Raw genomic sequence first — 17,067 nt, forward strand, 5'->3', positions numbered from 1 at the left:
AGGACTCCCACAGACACAGGAAAACACAGACACCCTTGGCCTAGTCAGACTAATTATTTTGCTCTACTTTTGGCAGTTGAAACCAACAGCTTCCCCAACACATCTTACTAAACTGGATTACTGCACAAATCTGATTCCCCTGTAACATACGTGTTACTGGTTTTAGTCTCCAAACTCTGTTTTTGCGTCATGTAGATAGTTTCAACATAAGTGAGCAAGTATTCATTGTATGATCATCCAAGTCTGTGCATCAAGGGCCACAGCAATCATTCAGGGGAATGAACAAACATGGGGTGCCTGGGTGGTTCAGTCGGTTAAGCATCCGACTTCGGCTCAGGTCATGATCTCACAGTCTGTAAGTTCGAGCCCCGTGTCGGACTCTGTGCTGACAGCTCAGAGCCTGGAGCCTGTTTCAGATTCTGTGTCTCCCTCTCTCTAACCCTCCCCCATTCATGCTCTGTCTCTCTCTGTCTCAAAAATAAATAAACGTTAAAAGACATTTTAAAGATATTCAACATTAGCACAACATAGACCAGGGGTGGTTTTTTATAATATCACAGCTGTAAGTTGGGGCTGTTGGCACCCACAAGAAATGTATGTTTATCAAATGTTTTCAGTTCTTGGGGCACCTCTGTGGCTCCGTTGATTAAGCCTCCAACTCTTGATTTTGGCTCAGGTCATGATCTTATGGTTCATGGGTTCAAGCCCCACATCGGGCTCTGTGCTAACAGCATGGAACCTGATTGGGTTTCTCTCTCTCCCTCTCTCCCTGCCCCTCTCCTGCTCACTCTCTCTCTGTCTCTCAAAAATAAATAAATAAACATCAAATGTTTTCATTTCAAATAAGTCTGGAGAAGAAATTTTCAAGTTGTCCTTTGCAATTTATGTTTAGCTTTTCTCATGAAGTTAATCTCAAACATTTTCCTTCCTAAAGACTAGTAAATGAACATATCAGATTTATACATTCAAAGTGAGCACATACTCAACAAATGGAAATTTTCCCTTTGAAGTCTGGGCTCTGAGGAACATGGATTTTCTGGATTACAGCACATCTTCTTATTCTGTGCATTCAGTCCCTTGCGTTTATATAGAAACATGGTTTCCTCCCTCAAAAAGCTACATGCTCTTAGAGAGCTGGCACACATGTGTATAAAAGCATTAACTAACACCAGAAAAGGCAAAGTGCCATAAATGCTGTGGTTCTACTGAGAATTGAAAAGTGATTGTGTATTTCATTTTAATGTTGGCAACAACCCTATGAGGTAGTATTATTCATCTCCATTTCACAGATTGTGAAACTGAGACTCAAGCTGGGGAGTGGCAAAGTTGGGATTGGAACACAAACTCAAAATTCAAAACTGACTCAAAACATTCTTTAGCTATCATCTCATGGTATCACCTGGACAGGAAGGGGCTGACAGGTCAAAGTCAAATGTCAGAGGTGAATTCCAGAGAATTCAGCTAAGGTAGGAAAGAGTGAGCAAGTACTCCTGGAATCCTGCAGGTGGAAGATACTAGGAATTCAGGCAAGAAAACTGCAGGAATATTGGAGCCCCAGTAAAAATACTGTGGATACCAAGGGATAAGAAGCCAGGCAAAGGTTTTGGTGTCAAACAGAACCAAGGCCCCAGGAGTAAAAATGGTCCCCAATACTGAGCCAGCCTCTGTCTTGCCTTAACTCATTCCTGTTACCCAGCTGAGAGATAACCTCTAGCAAGTTGGGATGGGACATTTTTTTTTTCTTCAAATTTTTTATTTAATTTGTTCTTAGTTAACATATAGTGTAATATTGTTTTTGGGAGTAGAATTTAGTGATTCATCATTTACCTATAGCACCCAATGCTCAACATGACAAGTGCCCTCCTTAATATCCATCACTCATTTAGTCCCTCCCCCCTGAGCCTCCCTCCATCAACTCTCAGTTTGTTCTCTATCATACAGAGTCTCTTATGGTTTGTTTCCCTTTCTTTTTTTTTTCCCTCCTTCCCACATTTGTTTTGCTCCTTAAATTCCACATGAGTGAAATATATGTTATTTATCCTTCTCTAACTGACTTATTTCACTTAGCATAATACATTCTAGTTCCATCCACATTGTTGCAAATGGCAAGATTTCATTCTTTTTGATGGCTGAGTAATATTCCATTATATACCCCATATTCTTTATCCACTCATCAGTCGATGGACATTTGGGTTCTTTCCATAGTTTGGCTGTTGTTGACAATGCAAAGGGGCACATGTACCCCTTTGAATCTGTATTATCTTTATCCTTTAGATAAATACCTAGTAGTGCAGTTGCTGAATCGTAGGGTAGTTCTATTTTTAACTTTTTGAGGAACCTCCATACTGTTCTCCAGAGTGGCTGCGCCAGTTTGAATTCTGGCTGGGACATTTTAAAGTGGTGATCAGGATTGTAGGAAGAAATAGACAATCCACCTGAAAGGGTTGATTGAAGAGAGTTGCATGAAGGGATATAGACATGATTCAGGGGAACAACAATGGATTGTAAAGTAACTAATATCACTTTTGCCACCCCTTGGCCCAAGGGGGAAAGAAAGAATGGTAATACTAAGAACCCTCTCAGGCCTGGACCCATGGAATACTGGCTGCTCAACAACAGCCAAGACTTGTAGAGAAATGTGGCCATTTCCAAAAATATGGCCAGGGAGGGAATGGGGGAAATAAATGACCTGTGCTCTTTCTCTTCCTGTTCTTTGACCTTCTGCTTGTGTCTCCCAGTGGCCAAATAAATACAACTGGGAGACAGAGGGCAAGGGAGTCTAGGTGGTACTGTTCATAAAGGTCAGCTTCCCAAGGCACAGATCTGGGGAAGGTGGAGTGTAGATCTTCAGGGCAAATAAGAATATCCATTTCATTTGGTAATAAAATGTTGATGACTTAGTAAGCTGTCTCAGTTTCCCCAGTGCAGCTAAAAATCATCACCTGAGTCTGGGCAGGCACAGATTACAGCAAGTTTATTGCAAAGATAAATTTATTGCCCATTCTTCTGTTCTTAGCATTCTATGAATCCAGAAGTCTAGACTCATATTTTTGTATCAACAGATGGTCTATCTCTGACAACTATAATAACAATGAAAATGCATCAAAATTCTGTGGGGTATTTTCTCAATAAGAATTTGACAAAAGCTCATTTCCTCTAATAATTTGAAAAGTTGATTTTTTAATACATGGCATGTTTTTGTCAAATTACTAAATATACACACTTCGTGTTAAAAAGTGCATGTGGGAGGGTAGGAGTCTACCTTTTATTGACCCATCTAGATTTCTGTTGTTTCCGGTCATCTCTTTGCTCCACCCAGCACACAATCCACTTTTATAGATTCAAAAAGATAGATTCTCTACAAAAGCAGACTCTATGCACCATGGAAGCTCCACTCTAGAAAATTATTGAATTCTGATCAATTATGTGATTGCTAATTCCCCAAAAACAGCCTCAGTAGCAAGCATGGAGAAGAGGAGACAGATCCCTAACTGGAGCAATAGCCTGATGTATGGTAATGACAAAATAAGATTGGAAGTGTACTTCTTCAGAGACTTGCTTATTTTTTTAGCAACCATATAGAATTTATTCATTTATTTATCTATTTATTTATTTATTTATGTATTTATTTTTAATATATGAAATTTATTGTCAAATTGGTTTCCATACAACGCCCAGTGCTATTCCCAAAACATGCCCTCTTCAATGCCCATCACCTACCCTTCCCTCGCTTCCACCCCCCCCCCCATATAGGCCGGGGGGGGGTGGGGAGTTTTTAAGAGTCTCTTATGCTTTGGCTCTCTCCCACTCTATCCTCATATTTTTCCTTCCCCTCTCCCCCATGGGTTTCTGTTAAGTTTCTCAGAACCCACATGAGAGTGAAAACATATGGTATCTGCCTTTCTCCGTATGGCTTATTTCACTTAGCATCACACTCTCCAGTTACATCCACATTGCTACAAAGGGCCATATTTCATTCTTTCTCATTGCCACGTAGTACTCCATTGTGTATATGAACCACAATTTCTTTATCCATTCATCAGTTGATGGACATTTAGGCTTTTTCCACAATTTGGCTATTGTTGACAGTGCTGCTATAAACATTGGGGTATAAGTGCCCCTATGCATCAATACTCCTGTATCCGTTGGGTAAATTCCTAGCAGTGCTACTGCTGAGTCATAGGGTAGGTCTATTTTTAATTTTTTGAAGAACCTCCACACTGTTTTCCAGAGTGGCTGCACCAATTTGCATTCCCACCAACAGTGCAAGAGGGTTCCCGTTTCTCCACATCCTCTCCAGCATCTGTAGTCTCCTGATTTGTTCATTTTGGCCACTCTGGCGTGAGGTGATATCTGAGTGTGGTTTTGATTTGTATTTCTCTGATGAGGAGCGACGTTGAGCATCTTTTCATGTGCCTGTTGGCCATCCGGATGTCTTCTTTAGAGAAGTGCCTATTCATGTTTTCTGCCCATTTCTTCACTGGATTATTTGTTTTTTGGGTGTGGAGTTTGGTGAGCTCTTTATAGATTTTGGATACTAGCCCTTTGTCTGATATGTCGTTTGCAAATATCTTTTCCCATTCCGTTGATTGCCTTTTAGTTTTGTTGGTTGTTTCCTTGACTGTGCAGAAGCTTTTTATCTTCATGAGGTCCCAATAGTTCACTTTTGCTTTTAATTTCCTTGCTTTGGGGATGTGTCAAGTAAGAAATTGCTATGGCTGAGGTCAGAGAGGTCTTTTCCTGCTTTCTCCTCTAGGGTTTTGATGGTTTCCTGTCTCACATTCAGGTCCTTTATCCATTTTGAGTTTATTTTTGTGAATGGTTTAGGAAAGTGGTCTAGTTTCATTCTTCTGCATGTTGCTGTCCAGTTCTCCCAGCACCATTTGTTAAAGAGACTTTTTTTTCCATTGGATGTTCTTTCCTGCTTTGTCAAAGATGAGTTGGCCATACGTTTGTGGGTCTAGTTCTGGGGTTTCTATTCTATTCCATTGGTCTATGTGTCTGTTTTTGTGCCAATACCATGCTGTGTTGATGATTACAGCTTTGTAGTAGAGGCTAAAGTCTGGGATTGGGATGCCTCCTGCTTTGGTCTTCTTCTTCAAAATTCCTTTGGCTATTCGGGGCCTTTTGTGGTTCCATATGAATTTTAGGATTGCTTGTTCTAGTTTCGAGAAGAATGCTGGTGCAATTTTGATTGGGATTGCATTGAATGTGTAGATAGCTTTGGGCAGTATTGACATTTTAACAATATTTATTCTTCCAACCCATGAGCACAGAATGTTTTTCCAATTCTTTATATCTTCTTCAATTACCTTCATAAGCTTTCTATAGTTTTCAGCATACAGATCTTGTACATCTTTGGTTAGATTTATTCCTAGGTATTTTATGCTTCTTGGTGCAATTGTGAATGGGATCAGTTTCTTTATTTGTCTTTCTGTTGCTTCATTATTAGTGTGTAAGAATGCAACTGATTTCTGTACATTGATTTTGTATCCTGCAACTTTGCTGAATGCATGTATCAGTTCTAGCAGACTTTTGGTGGAGTCTATCGGATTTTCCATGTATAATATCATGTCATCTGCAAAAAGCGAAAGCTTGACTTCATCTTTGCCCATTTGGATGCCTTTGATTTCCTTTTGTTGTCTGATTGCTGATGCTAGAACTTCCAGCACTATGTTAAACAACAGCGGTGAGAGTGGGCATCCCTGTCGTGTTCCTGATCTCAGGGAAAAAGCTCTCAGTTTTTCCCCGTTGAGGATGATGTTAGCTGTGGGCTTTTCATAAATGGCTTTTATGATCTTTAAGTATGTTCCTTCTATCCCGACTTTCTCGAGGGTTTTTATTAAGAAAGGGTGCTGGATTTTGTCAAAGGCCTTTTCTGCATCGATTGACAGGATCATATGGTTTTTCTCTTTTTTTTTGTTAATGTGATGTATCACGTTGATTGATTTGCGAATGTTGAACCAGCCCTGCATCCCAGGAATGAATCCCACTTGATCATGGTGAATAATTCTTTTTATAAGCTGTTGAATTTGATTTGCTAGTATCTTATTGAGAATTTTTGCATCCATATTCATCAAGGATATTGGCCTGTAGTTCTCTATTTTTACTGGGTCTCTGTCTGGTTTAGGAATTAAGTAATACTGGCTTCATAGAGTGAGTCTGGAAGTTTTCTTTTCCTTTCTATTTTTTGGAATAGCTTGAGAAGGATAGGTATTATCTCTGCTTTAAATGTCTGGTAGAACTCCCCTCGGAAGCCATCTGGTCCTGGACTCTTATTTGTTGGGAGATTTTTGATAACCAATTCAATTTCTTCGCTGGTTATGGGTCTGTTCAAGCTTTCTATTTCCTCCTGTTTGAGTTTTGGAAGTGTGTGGGTGTTTAGGAATTTGTCCATTTCTTCCAGGTTGTCCAATTTGTTGGCATATAATTTTTCACAGTATTCCCTGGTAATTGCTTGTATTTCTGAGGTATTGGTTGTAATAATTCCATTTTCATTCATGATTTTATCTATTTGGGTCATCTCCCTTTTCTTTTTGAGAAGCCTGGCTAGAGGTTTATCAATTTTGTTTATTTCTTCAAAAAACCAACTCTTGGTTTTGTTGATCTCCTCTACAGTTTTTTTTAGATTCTATATTGTTTATTTCTGCTCTGATCTTTATTATTTCTCTTCTTCTGCTGGGTTTAGGGTGTCTTTGCTGCTCTGCTTTTATTTCCTTTAGGTGTGCTGTTAGATTTTGTATTTGGGATTTTTCTTGTTTCTGGAGATAGGCCTGGATTGCAGTGTATTTTCCTCTCAGGACTGCCTTCGCTGCATCCCAAAGCCTTTGGATTGTTGTATTTTCATTTTCGTTTGTTTCCATATATTTTTAAATTTCTTCTCTAATTGCCTGGATGACCCATTCATTCTTTAGTAGGGTGTTCTTTAACCTCCATGCTTTTGGAGGTTTTCCAGACTTTTTCCTGTGGTTGATTTCAAGCTTCATCGCATTGTAGTCCAAAAGTACGCATGGTATGATCTCAATTCTTGTATGCTTATGAAGGGCTATTTTGTGACCCAGTAGGTGATCTATCTTGGAGAATGTTCCATGTGCACTCGAGAAGAAAGTATATTCTGTTGCTTTGGGATGCAGAGTTCTAAATATATCTGTCAAGTCCATCTGATCCAATGTCTCATTCAGGGCCCTTGTTTCTTTATTGACCATGTGTCTAGATGATCTATCCATTTTGGTAAGTGGGTTATTAAAGTCCCCTGCAATTACCACATTCTTATCAATAAGGTTGCTTATGTTTGTGAGTAATTGTTTTATATATTTTGGGGCCTCCATATTCGGTGCATAGATATTTATAATTGTTAGTTCTTTTTGATGGATAGACCCTGTAATTATTATATAATGTCCTTCTTTATCTCTTGTTACAGCCTTTAATTTAAAGTCTAGTTTGTCTGATATAAGTATGGCTACTCCAGCTCTCTTTTGATTTCCAGTAGCATGATAAATAGTTCTCCATCCCCTCACTTTCAATCTGAAAGTGTCCTCAGGTCTAAAATGAGTCTCTTGTAGACAGCAAATAGATGGGTCTTGTTTTTTTATTCATTCTGATACCCTATGTCTTTTGGTTGGCGCATTTAGTCCATTTACGTTCAGTATTATTATAGAAAGATATGGGTTTAGAGTCATTGTGATGTCTGTAGGTTTCATGCTTGTAGCGATGTCTCTGGTACTTTGTCTCACAGGATCCCCCTTAGGATCTCTTGTAGGGCTGGTTTAATGGTGACGAATTCCTTCAGTTTTTGTTTGTTTGGGAAGACCTTTATCTCTCTTTCTATTCTAAATGACAGACTTGTTGGATAGAGGATTCTTGGCTGCATGTTTTTTCTGTTCATCACATTGAAGATTTCCTGCCATTCCTTTCTGGCCTGCCAAGTTTCAGTAGAGAGATCCGTCACGAGTCTTATCGGTCTCCCTTTATATGTTAGAGCACATTTATCCCTAGCTGCTTTCAGAATTTTCTCTTTATCCTTGTATTTTGCCAGTTTCACTATGATATGTCGTGCAGAAGATCGATTCAAGTTACGTCTGAAGGGAGTTCTCTGTGCCTCTTGGATTTCAATGCCTTTTTCCTTCCCCAGATCCGGGAAGTTCTCAGCTATTATTTCTTCACATACACTTTCAGCACCTTTCCCTCTGTCTTCCTCCTCTGGAATACCAATTATGCATAGATTATTTCTCTTTAGTGCATCACTTAGTTCTCTAATTTTCCCCTTATACTCCTGGATTTTTTTATCTCTCTTTTTCTCAGCTTCCTCTTTTTCCATAATTTTATCTTCTAGTTCACCTATTCTCTCCTCTGCCTCTTCAATCCGAGCTGTGGTCATCTCCATTTTATTTTGCAGCTCATTAATAGCATTTTTTAGCTCCTCCTGGCTGTTCCTTAGTCCCTTGATGTCTGTAGCAGTAGATTCTCTGCTGTATTTTATACTGTTTTCAAGTCCAGCGATTAATTTTATGACTATTAATCTAAATTCACTTTCTGTTATATCATTTAAATCATTTTTGATCAGTTTGTTAGCTGTCATTATTTCCTGGCGGTTTTTTTGAGGGGAATTCTTCCGTTTTGTTATTTCGGGTAGTCCCTGGAGTGGTGCGGAACTGCGGGGCACTTCCCCTGTGCTGTCTTGAGTAACTTGCGTTGGTGAGTGGGGCCGCAGTCAGACCTGATGTCTGCCCCCAGCCCACCCTGGGTCTACAGTCAGACTGGTGTGCACCTTCTCTTCCCCTCTCCTAGGGGCGGGATTCACTGTGGGGTGGCATGGCCCATCTGGGCTACTTGCACACTGCCAGGCTTGTGGTATTAAGGATCTGGCATATTAGCTGGGGTGGATCGGCAAGGTGCACAGGGGTGGGAGGGGCAGGCTCAGCTCGCTTTTCCTTTGGAGATCCACTTCAGGAGGGGCCCTGCAGCACCGGGAGTGAGTCAGATCCCCCAGAGGGATGGATCCGCAGAAGCACAGCCTTGGGTGTTTGTGCGGTGCAAGCAAGTTCCCTGGCAGGAACTGGTTCCCTTTGGGATTTTGGCTGGGGGATGGGCGAGGGAGATGGCGCTGGCAAGTTCCTTTGTTCCCCACTATGCTGCGCTCTGTCGTCTGGGGCTCAACAACTCTCCCTCCCATTGTCCTCCAGTCTTCCTGCTCTCCAAGCACATCTGTTAGCTTACACCCTTCCAGATGTTAAGTCCCTCTTGCTGTCAGAACACACTCCGTCAGGACCCTCTGCTTTTGCCAGCCAGACTCGGGGGCTCTGCTTGGCCGGCCAGCCGCCCCTGCGCCCTGGCTCCCTCCTGCCAGTCCGTGGAGCGCGCACTGCCTCTCCGCCCTTGCTACCCTCTTCCGTGGGCCTCTTGTCTATGATTGGTTCCAGAGAATCCGTTCTGCTAGTCTTCTGGAGATTTTCTGGGTTATTTAGGCAGGTGTGGGTGGAATCTAAGTGACCTGCAGGACGCGGTGAGCCCAGCGTCCTCCTACACTGCCATCTTCCAAGAAGCCTCTGAGACTTGCTTATTTTTCATCAATTAGCTTTTAAGAGAGATTGTGCCGTGGAAACTGCTTCTACTCTTTTGACCAAAAGTCAGCATCATTTCCTAGGCAGAGACATATAAAAGCCCCAGGCTTTTCCAATACAGAAAGCCATGCCAAGCTTCCCAGGCTCCAGTCTGTTCTGAGGAGTCCCAAGGCCTGGCATGATTCCCTGATGGTAGCACTTCAGCTGCCAACCAGCTGAGCCCCATCTTAGTACATCTTTGTACCCAGGAAAGATGAAGTTGTAGCATCCTGAGTCTCATCTCTTCAGGCTTGATTTCTTTAGTTTCAGCATGGGTCCCATTAGAGCATGGATCCTTTGGGGAGGGGTAACACTGAGCTACATATACCTGAGTGTAAACAAAAGCTATGAGAGTGTAGCTCTCACAGAGCTAAGGGAGTGGACAAGGAGCCAGAGTTTGACAGCATACTTGGTTTCTCTTACTGTGGAGCTTGTCAGAGTAGCTAAGAGTCCTGTGGCTGACTTGATCCCTTCTTTTCTCTTTGAACAGGGCCACCCAGGACAGCCAGGGCCCAGAGGCCCACCTGGCCTGGATGGCTGTAATGGAACTCAAGGAGATGTTGGATATCCAGGCCCCGATGGCTATCCTGGGCTTCTTGGACCACCCGTACGTTGCCAGATCTTTGCACATTATTTAAAATGGCTTTCTTTGCCTCCAAGTGTGCCCCTTTTCTGCTTTTATGGAGATGTCATTAAGCATCTGTAGGGCAACCACTGCAACCCCTTGTTCAATGCAGGAGTCTATGCTGGCAGCACAACATTAAAAAGTGTAAAGAAGAATGTCAGTTGCAGGGGGTGTACACATGCTCCACTACTTAGAGTTTTTTTTTTTTTTTTAATTATCCTTTTAGAGTTGGCAAGATTGCAAAAAGACTGTAGTAAATTTCAGAGCAAAGTACACACTTGGGCTATTTGACATGTTCCCACATCACATACTTGGAGGGCTTACATGGGATCATGGAAGCTCTAATAATGACCCAAAGGGTTTGGCAAGCTTGGTCTAGACCAGTGATTCTTAACCAGGCGTGATTCCCCACACCAAGGGGCATTTTCCAGTTATTATTGGCATTTTTGGTTGTCACAACTGGGAGCATTCTACTAGCACAGGGAAGCTACCCCCAACAAGGAATCATCTGTCACAGTCAATAATGATAAATAATTGAGAAATTCTACACTACACTGACACAGTTTTCCCCCTTCCCCCCACACTCTCATAACCCTTCATTCTGGGATTGATATGGCATTCATTACATCCCGAGGTCACCACTTTTGTTTAATTTTATTCATAAGATAGAGCTCAATTTTTGGATCTAAATGATCTCTAATAGGTGCCATGCCCTTGTAATGCTACTTTTATAAGTGACTGGAAAGAGAAAAATAACATTCAAGCCCATCATCAACCTTACTTGAAATAATCTAAGCAACCAAGGGTACTGATGTGATATATCTAGCTAGAAATCATGCTATTAGACAGATTCCATAGCTACATGAATTAACTGGCATTTTTTTCAGTGTGTCTTATTCCAATGCTATCTCATGTATTTTTTTGTTATTAAAGTATAATTGATGTATAATATTATATTAGTTTCAGGTGTACAACATAATGACTTGATATTTGTACACAATGATCACTACAGTAAGTCTAGTTACCAGCTGTCACCATACAGAGTGACAATTTTTTTTTTCTTATGATGAGAACCTTCAAGGTCTACTTTCTCAGCAACTTTCAGGTATGCAGTAAAATATTATTTACTATAGGAGCACCTGGCTGGTTTAGTCAGTGCAACATGAGACTCTTGATCTTGGGGTTGTAAGTTCAAGCCCCACATTGGATGTAGAGATTACTTAAAATAAAATCTTTAGGGGCACCTGGCTGACTCAGTTGGTTAAGCATCCAACTCTTGATTTTGGCTCAGGTCATGATCTCATTGTTCATGAGACTGAGCCCTGCGTTGGGCTCTGTGCTGAGAGTGAAGAGCCTGCTTGGGATTCTCTCTCTTCCTCTCTCTCTGCCCATTCCCCACTTGCGCACATACTCTCTTTCTCAAAATAAATAAATATACTCTTAAAATAATAATAATAATAAAATAAAATTTTTAAAAATTATTTACTGTAGTCACCATGCTGTACATGACATCCCCATGACTTACTTATTTTGTAACTGGAAGTTTGTATCTATTGATCCCCTTCACCCATTTTGCCTATCCCCTTACCAATCTCCCCTCTGCAACCACCAATCTGTTCTCTGTATCTGAGATTTGTTTTGTTTTGTTTGTTTTGTTTTTGTTTTTGATTCTACAAATAAGTGAAATCACATGGTATTTGTCTTTCTCTGTCTTATTTCACTTAGCATAATATCCTCAAGGTCCATCCATGTTGTTGCAAATGGCAAAAATTCATTCTTTTATAGCTGAATAGTATTCCAGTGTGTGTGTGTGTGTGTGTGTGTGTGTGTGTGTGTGTGACATCTTCTTTATCCCTTCATCTATTGTTGGACACTTAGGTTATTTCCATACCTGGGTATTTATACCAAGAAAACAAAAACACTAATTCAAAAAGGTATATGCTCCCAATGTTCATTGAAGCATTATGTAACTAGCATTTTATTGGAAAAGCAGCACCATTGCCTTCAGTGACCAAGTTGTGGGTGTGGGTATACATGTAAGAAAGTGAGATAGACAAAGCACAAGCCTCAGATTGGCATAAAGGACCTTGACATCTAAAGACCAAACCAATATGTAGTGGGGGTGGGGAATGGAGAAAGATATACCATCATAGTACCAGCTGTTTGAGTCACAAAGTCCTCCAAACACTGCCATGGCAATGGAAGAGAACAAATCACATCTGTGTTAAGAGAATGGAAATCCAGCAAAGTAAGTAAATGTTGCCCCCAAGAGGGAGAAAAGAAATATTTAGATAATAAACATCCCCTGACAGCCAAAAGGACAAGGTTAAAACCTAATCCTGTCCCTAAGCTTCCCCTTAAGCCTAAATAGGAATTTGGGCTTATATTTTACTAAGCTGAACCTTAATAACCATGCTGAAACTCCAGTGGCTATTCTTTCAAGCTTCTTTGATAAAAGTAGTTTCCATAAGAATAAGAGGAACAGGAAATGTTAGGAAGGAAGCTGGTTTGTTTTTCTGAGACCATTTGTTTTTCTAACATACCTATGATCCTTGAGCTCAAGGGATCCATAATTCAGGCAATTCTTCAGTCTGCAGAGCTTAGTCCTACTCCCAATACTAACTGGGAAGTCCCCTGACTTCCCCTTAGCTATAGGGATATTGATTTTCCCCAGGAGGGCAACATTTAGCAGACATTAGCCAGCATCTGCCAGTGAGACAGTAAAAAGCCTGGTTGACAGACAGGTTGGGTATACTTTGAACTGTTTTCCATGTTAATAGTGAGGCACACCAGACTCTTAGATGGGTGTTGAAGCTGAGGTCTTATGGTAGAAACACAGGATAGAGATGATTTTGTAGAGATCTCTTAAACCAGAGGTTTGCAAACTGGCCCATGTGACCCTTGGCCTGTGGCTTGGTTTTACAGTTTTAAAAGTGTGTGCAGAAAAAAGAGAAGAAGCGTATAAGGCAGAGCCCAGATACAGCCCACACAGTCCAAATTACTTACTCTCTGGCTCTTTACAGAAGTTCTTCAACCCCTGTCCTAGACAAAGGCCCTGTCAGAGACAAATCTATGAGGGGTGGAGCAGATGAGCTATAAGCTTATGAATGACATGTGCATTATATGTGGACGTTCAGATCAGTGTTCTGAAGAGAGTCAAAGTGTCTTACTTTCTAATCCCTTTATAGACTTCGGACTCAGGATTTGGGGAAGCAGGTATACAGCTTTGAGACACAACACCTGTTTTGGGGATGCACTTTTTGTCCCTTAGCACAGCCATAGAATAAACCACATAATTTTACACTCTTGCCGTTGCGTCCCCTAGGTGATCAGGTCATATCGTTAACAAAGCTGTGTGTGTTTGTGTGCATTTCCTCACAAGTTTTTTTTATTTTACTCAGGGGCTTCCTGGCCAGAAAGGCTCTAAAGGTGAACCTGTCCTTGCCCAAAGTAGTTTCAAAGGAATAAAGGTAAGAGCCTCTAAGGCAGACCGCTAACTAGGCTGGCTATAAGCTGAGCTTCCTGGGATTGGGCCCCACCTCCAATAAAAACATTTCTAGAACTAGCATCTGTGTCTCTAAGGAGCAGATCAAGCTAGATTTAAAAGGGATCTGGAGCTTTTTGTGGTGGAAACACTGACAGAAATGTTTGCAACCATACCGTCAAAGAGATTTGCTTTGTAAGATCTAGACCAAAAATAGGAGACAGATCAGCAAACAAACGGTTTGCATGGGTATCATTTTCTTTGACAAGCCAAGACATTTCCTGGAGACAGATACTTTTTGTCTACTCTGCAATCCTTGATGTCTGCATGCCTTGGTATGAAGCCATGCATATCTCCGCCCATCTCAGCATGGCCACCAGCCCAGGATCCTGGCCCCGCTCTTTTCTGTACCTGCACACCAGCCCATCCCTAGCTGGGCCCCTGGCTGTCTGCAAAAATTGCCCATCAACTCTGCAGCTGGCTGGAAAATTTTCATCTCTTCCTAGAATTGACAAGAACCTTCTGTATTCTTGTGACTGTACTCTTGATGTATGCTACCTGGTATCCTGTGGGCCCCTCAGTAAACTCTGGTGCCAAATGATTGACCCTATTCCCTTGCAGAGTAGGAGGTGAGCTTATCATTTCCCTGGTAGCAGATGGGTATCTTATGTGCCCAACATATGAAGGGAAGATGCACACATGTTCACTCAGCTGAAGATGGCACCTTCCTGTCTTCCATCCGTGCACAGAATCAGGAACATTAGACATCATTTTGGAAGGCAGTGATTGGGGTAGGTGGCCGAGAACTGGAGAAGGCACAGGGTTTGGGCTCTTGGCTTAGGTTCCACAGCAGAAGATAGAATGGTAGACTTGGAAAGGACCTCATGATTGTTGGATTCATGTTGCTCATTTTACAAATAGAAAAACTGAGGTACACTGAGGCTGTGTGACTTCCTCAGACTCACATAGCTAGTTTACCGAAGAGCTAAAACCCAGGCAGTGCTCTTTCTGTGCTGCAGAGAGCTGATTTTTGACTGTACGCCAAATGGGGTAAGACTAGCAGGTGTCAAAATATGGCCATTGTCGTAGCAAGCACTGATTAAATGGTTTTGCCAAAAATCAAAGAGACCCTGGACCCAGTGGAATACAGCAATTTCCACAAGATGGTTATATTACAGATTCATACAGTGACTTAAGATGCTGCAAAGTAATTAAAACGTAATCAGAGACTGTATGCTCTGTTGATTCTCCCTTGAAATGTCTGATTTGCATTGTATACATATGGGCACAGATTCTCTGGGGATGAAGGCACACGGGAAGGTAGCTTTGCTTTCTTCCAGAAAGAGCAGGAAAATCACCAGCCCACAGAAGCCGTTTCTAATTGATAAGTTTCTAGCAAAGGTGAAAATTAATTAATCCAAGTAAAATATTAAACCCTGTTCAACCAAGGCTATAATATTTGTCTTCTAGAGTCTGGATTTTTCTTAGGAAAAAAAAAAGTAAGTGGCTGAATATGTCCAATTCATGCATTATTTAAAACACAAGACCTTGACAGAGGAGGCCCAAGCATCAGCAGTGTTGTGTTTCTGCCCGTGAAGTGTGGGTTAGTTATCTATGAAATAATACCACAGCTTTAATGGATCTCTTCAGTGTCCTGCCTTTGTCTGTTTTTCAGGGGGAGCCTGGACTGCCTGGACTGGATGGAATCACTGTAAGTTGTTATATATGTGTGAAACTCTCAATGTTGAGTCAATAGCTACTGCTGGTCCCTTTGCATTCTTTATGGTATTCAAAGGTCTTTGGAGACATTCTCAAGGAAAATCCAGACAGTTGAGGTAGAGCGGATCACACTGTTGACATTTTCCAGGTGAGAACATTCTGAGAGAGTAGACCATCCCCCTCAAGTTAACACGACAGGCAAGCTTTCAACCCTTTAGGCCAGGGACCTGCAAACTCCCTGAGATGTATTAGGAAAGAATTTTGCCTTTCATTCAGCAACTGTTTACTGTTTTCTGTGTGTGTCAACTGTTGTGGGTAAAACAAAACAAGTAGAACACTCTTCTTTAGAAGCTATTCCATATAGGGGTGCCTGGGTGGCTCAGTCGGTTAAGCATCTGACTTCGGCTCAGGTCATGTTCTTGGGGTTCACGAGTTTGAGCCCCGCGTCAGGCTCCATGCTGACAGCCTAGAGCCTGGAGGCTGCTTCGGATTCTGTGTCTCCCTTTATCTCTGTCTCCCCACACTATTCATGCTCTGTCTCTCTCTCTCTCCAAACTAAAGAAACATTTTAAAAAATTTAGAAGTTATTCCATATAGAAATTCCTTTCAGGGACTTTTAATAAAATAGGGAGTCCATGAGGAGCCATGAGTTGTATTAATAAGAGCTTTCTACTTCCTCGAATTGCCACATTGTCATTGCTTTCCTTTGAAGTGGCTTAAGAAAAGCCACATCTTTCTTCCTTCTTTCCTATATGAGGGTTCCTTCCTTTCTTCTTTTCATTCGAGAACAGGTATTGAGCTCCCACTAGCAGCAAAGTGCTAGGAGTGATCCCTGAGACAGTGTAGACATGATCTTTGCCCATGCCCAACCTACCCCATCCCCCACACACCCAGATGTGAAAAACTAGTAGGACTGGGGCATAAGAATTCCACAACAGCTTTGAGAAAGAGATGCTGTCCACCTAAAGATACATCATGGGAGACTTCATATCTTCATATCTAAGACAAAGAAGATAGCCTCATAGAAGTGTGGGTAATGTTTAGGCTGGCTGGCAATGGGAGGAAGCTTCCTAAACAGAGAGAGCAGTGTGAGAAGAGGTAGGTAGGCAGGAAACGGGATGCAATACAAGCACACGTGCAAAACAGAGGTGAAGTAAAGATCAAGCACACACAGATCCCCTAGTGCCAAACATCACTGGCTTAGATGGTGTGTTAACTACATTTTTACAATCACATCCACTGTGGTAGCTGCATAGGTCTTCTTAGGAATTCATTTCTCTGTCCACAAAGGTAAAGTGTTCGCCTACATACACAAGCATGATAAATACATCACTTAGATTTGGGGATGATGGTTTGGTGGCTGAATAAGAGATTTGTGGTCAGTAAGGAGACCACAGGTTATTAATTTTATCAAGGCAATGTTCTATTTCCTGGGGAACCTCTGAACTCCAACTTTCTCTTGACTTCACTTAGCCCCTCCATCCCTTACATATCACCTTATTACCATCCCCAGCCTTAATTGAGCCATACTTTGCCCCATGCCGTCTTTCTCTTCAGATTTTGTTGTCTGCCTTGTAATATTGTTGTTATCAATTCAGTTCCACGTATTTTCTTGTTTCTCTTCTGTTTTTTTCTTTGAC

General features: G+C 41.5%; 1 protein-coding gene across 4 annotated transcripts in view; it reads left to right on the top strand.

The window, feature by feature from the left end:
* The window catches only part of COL4A6 (collagen type IV alpha 6 chain), a 314,655-nt gene that overhangs the window by 243,899 nt on the left and 53,689 nt on the right, over positions 1–17,067 (top strand). For 3 of the 4 annotated variants that reach the window (XM_040468485.1, XM_040468487.1, XM_040468486.1), the window contains exons 6-8: positions 10,090–10,206; positions 13,626–13,694; positions 15,384–15,419. In XM_040468485.1, coding sequence (XP_040324419.1) covers positions 10,090–10,206; positions 13,626–13,694; positions 15,384–15,419 — 222 coding nt within the window. The remainder of the gene's footprint in view (positions 1–10,089; positions 10,207–13,625; positions 13,695–15,383; positions 15,420–17,067) is intronic. The other variant, XM_040468488.1, reaches the window with a different exon arrangement.

Source organism: Herpailurus yagouaroundi, unplaced genomic scaffold (assembly GCF_014898765.1).
Source record: "Herpailurus yagouaroundi ecotype Mexico unplaced genomic scaffold, PumYag 67700, whole genome shotgun sequence".
NCBI classification, from domain to species: Eukaryota; Metazoa; Chordata; class Mammalia; order Carnivora; family Felidae; genus Herpailurus; species Herpailurus yagouaroundi.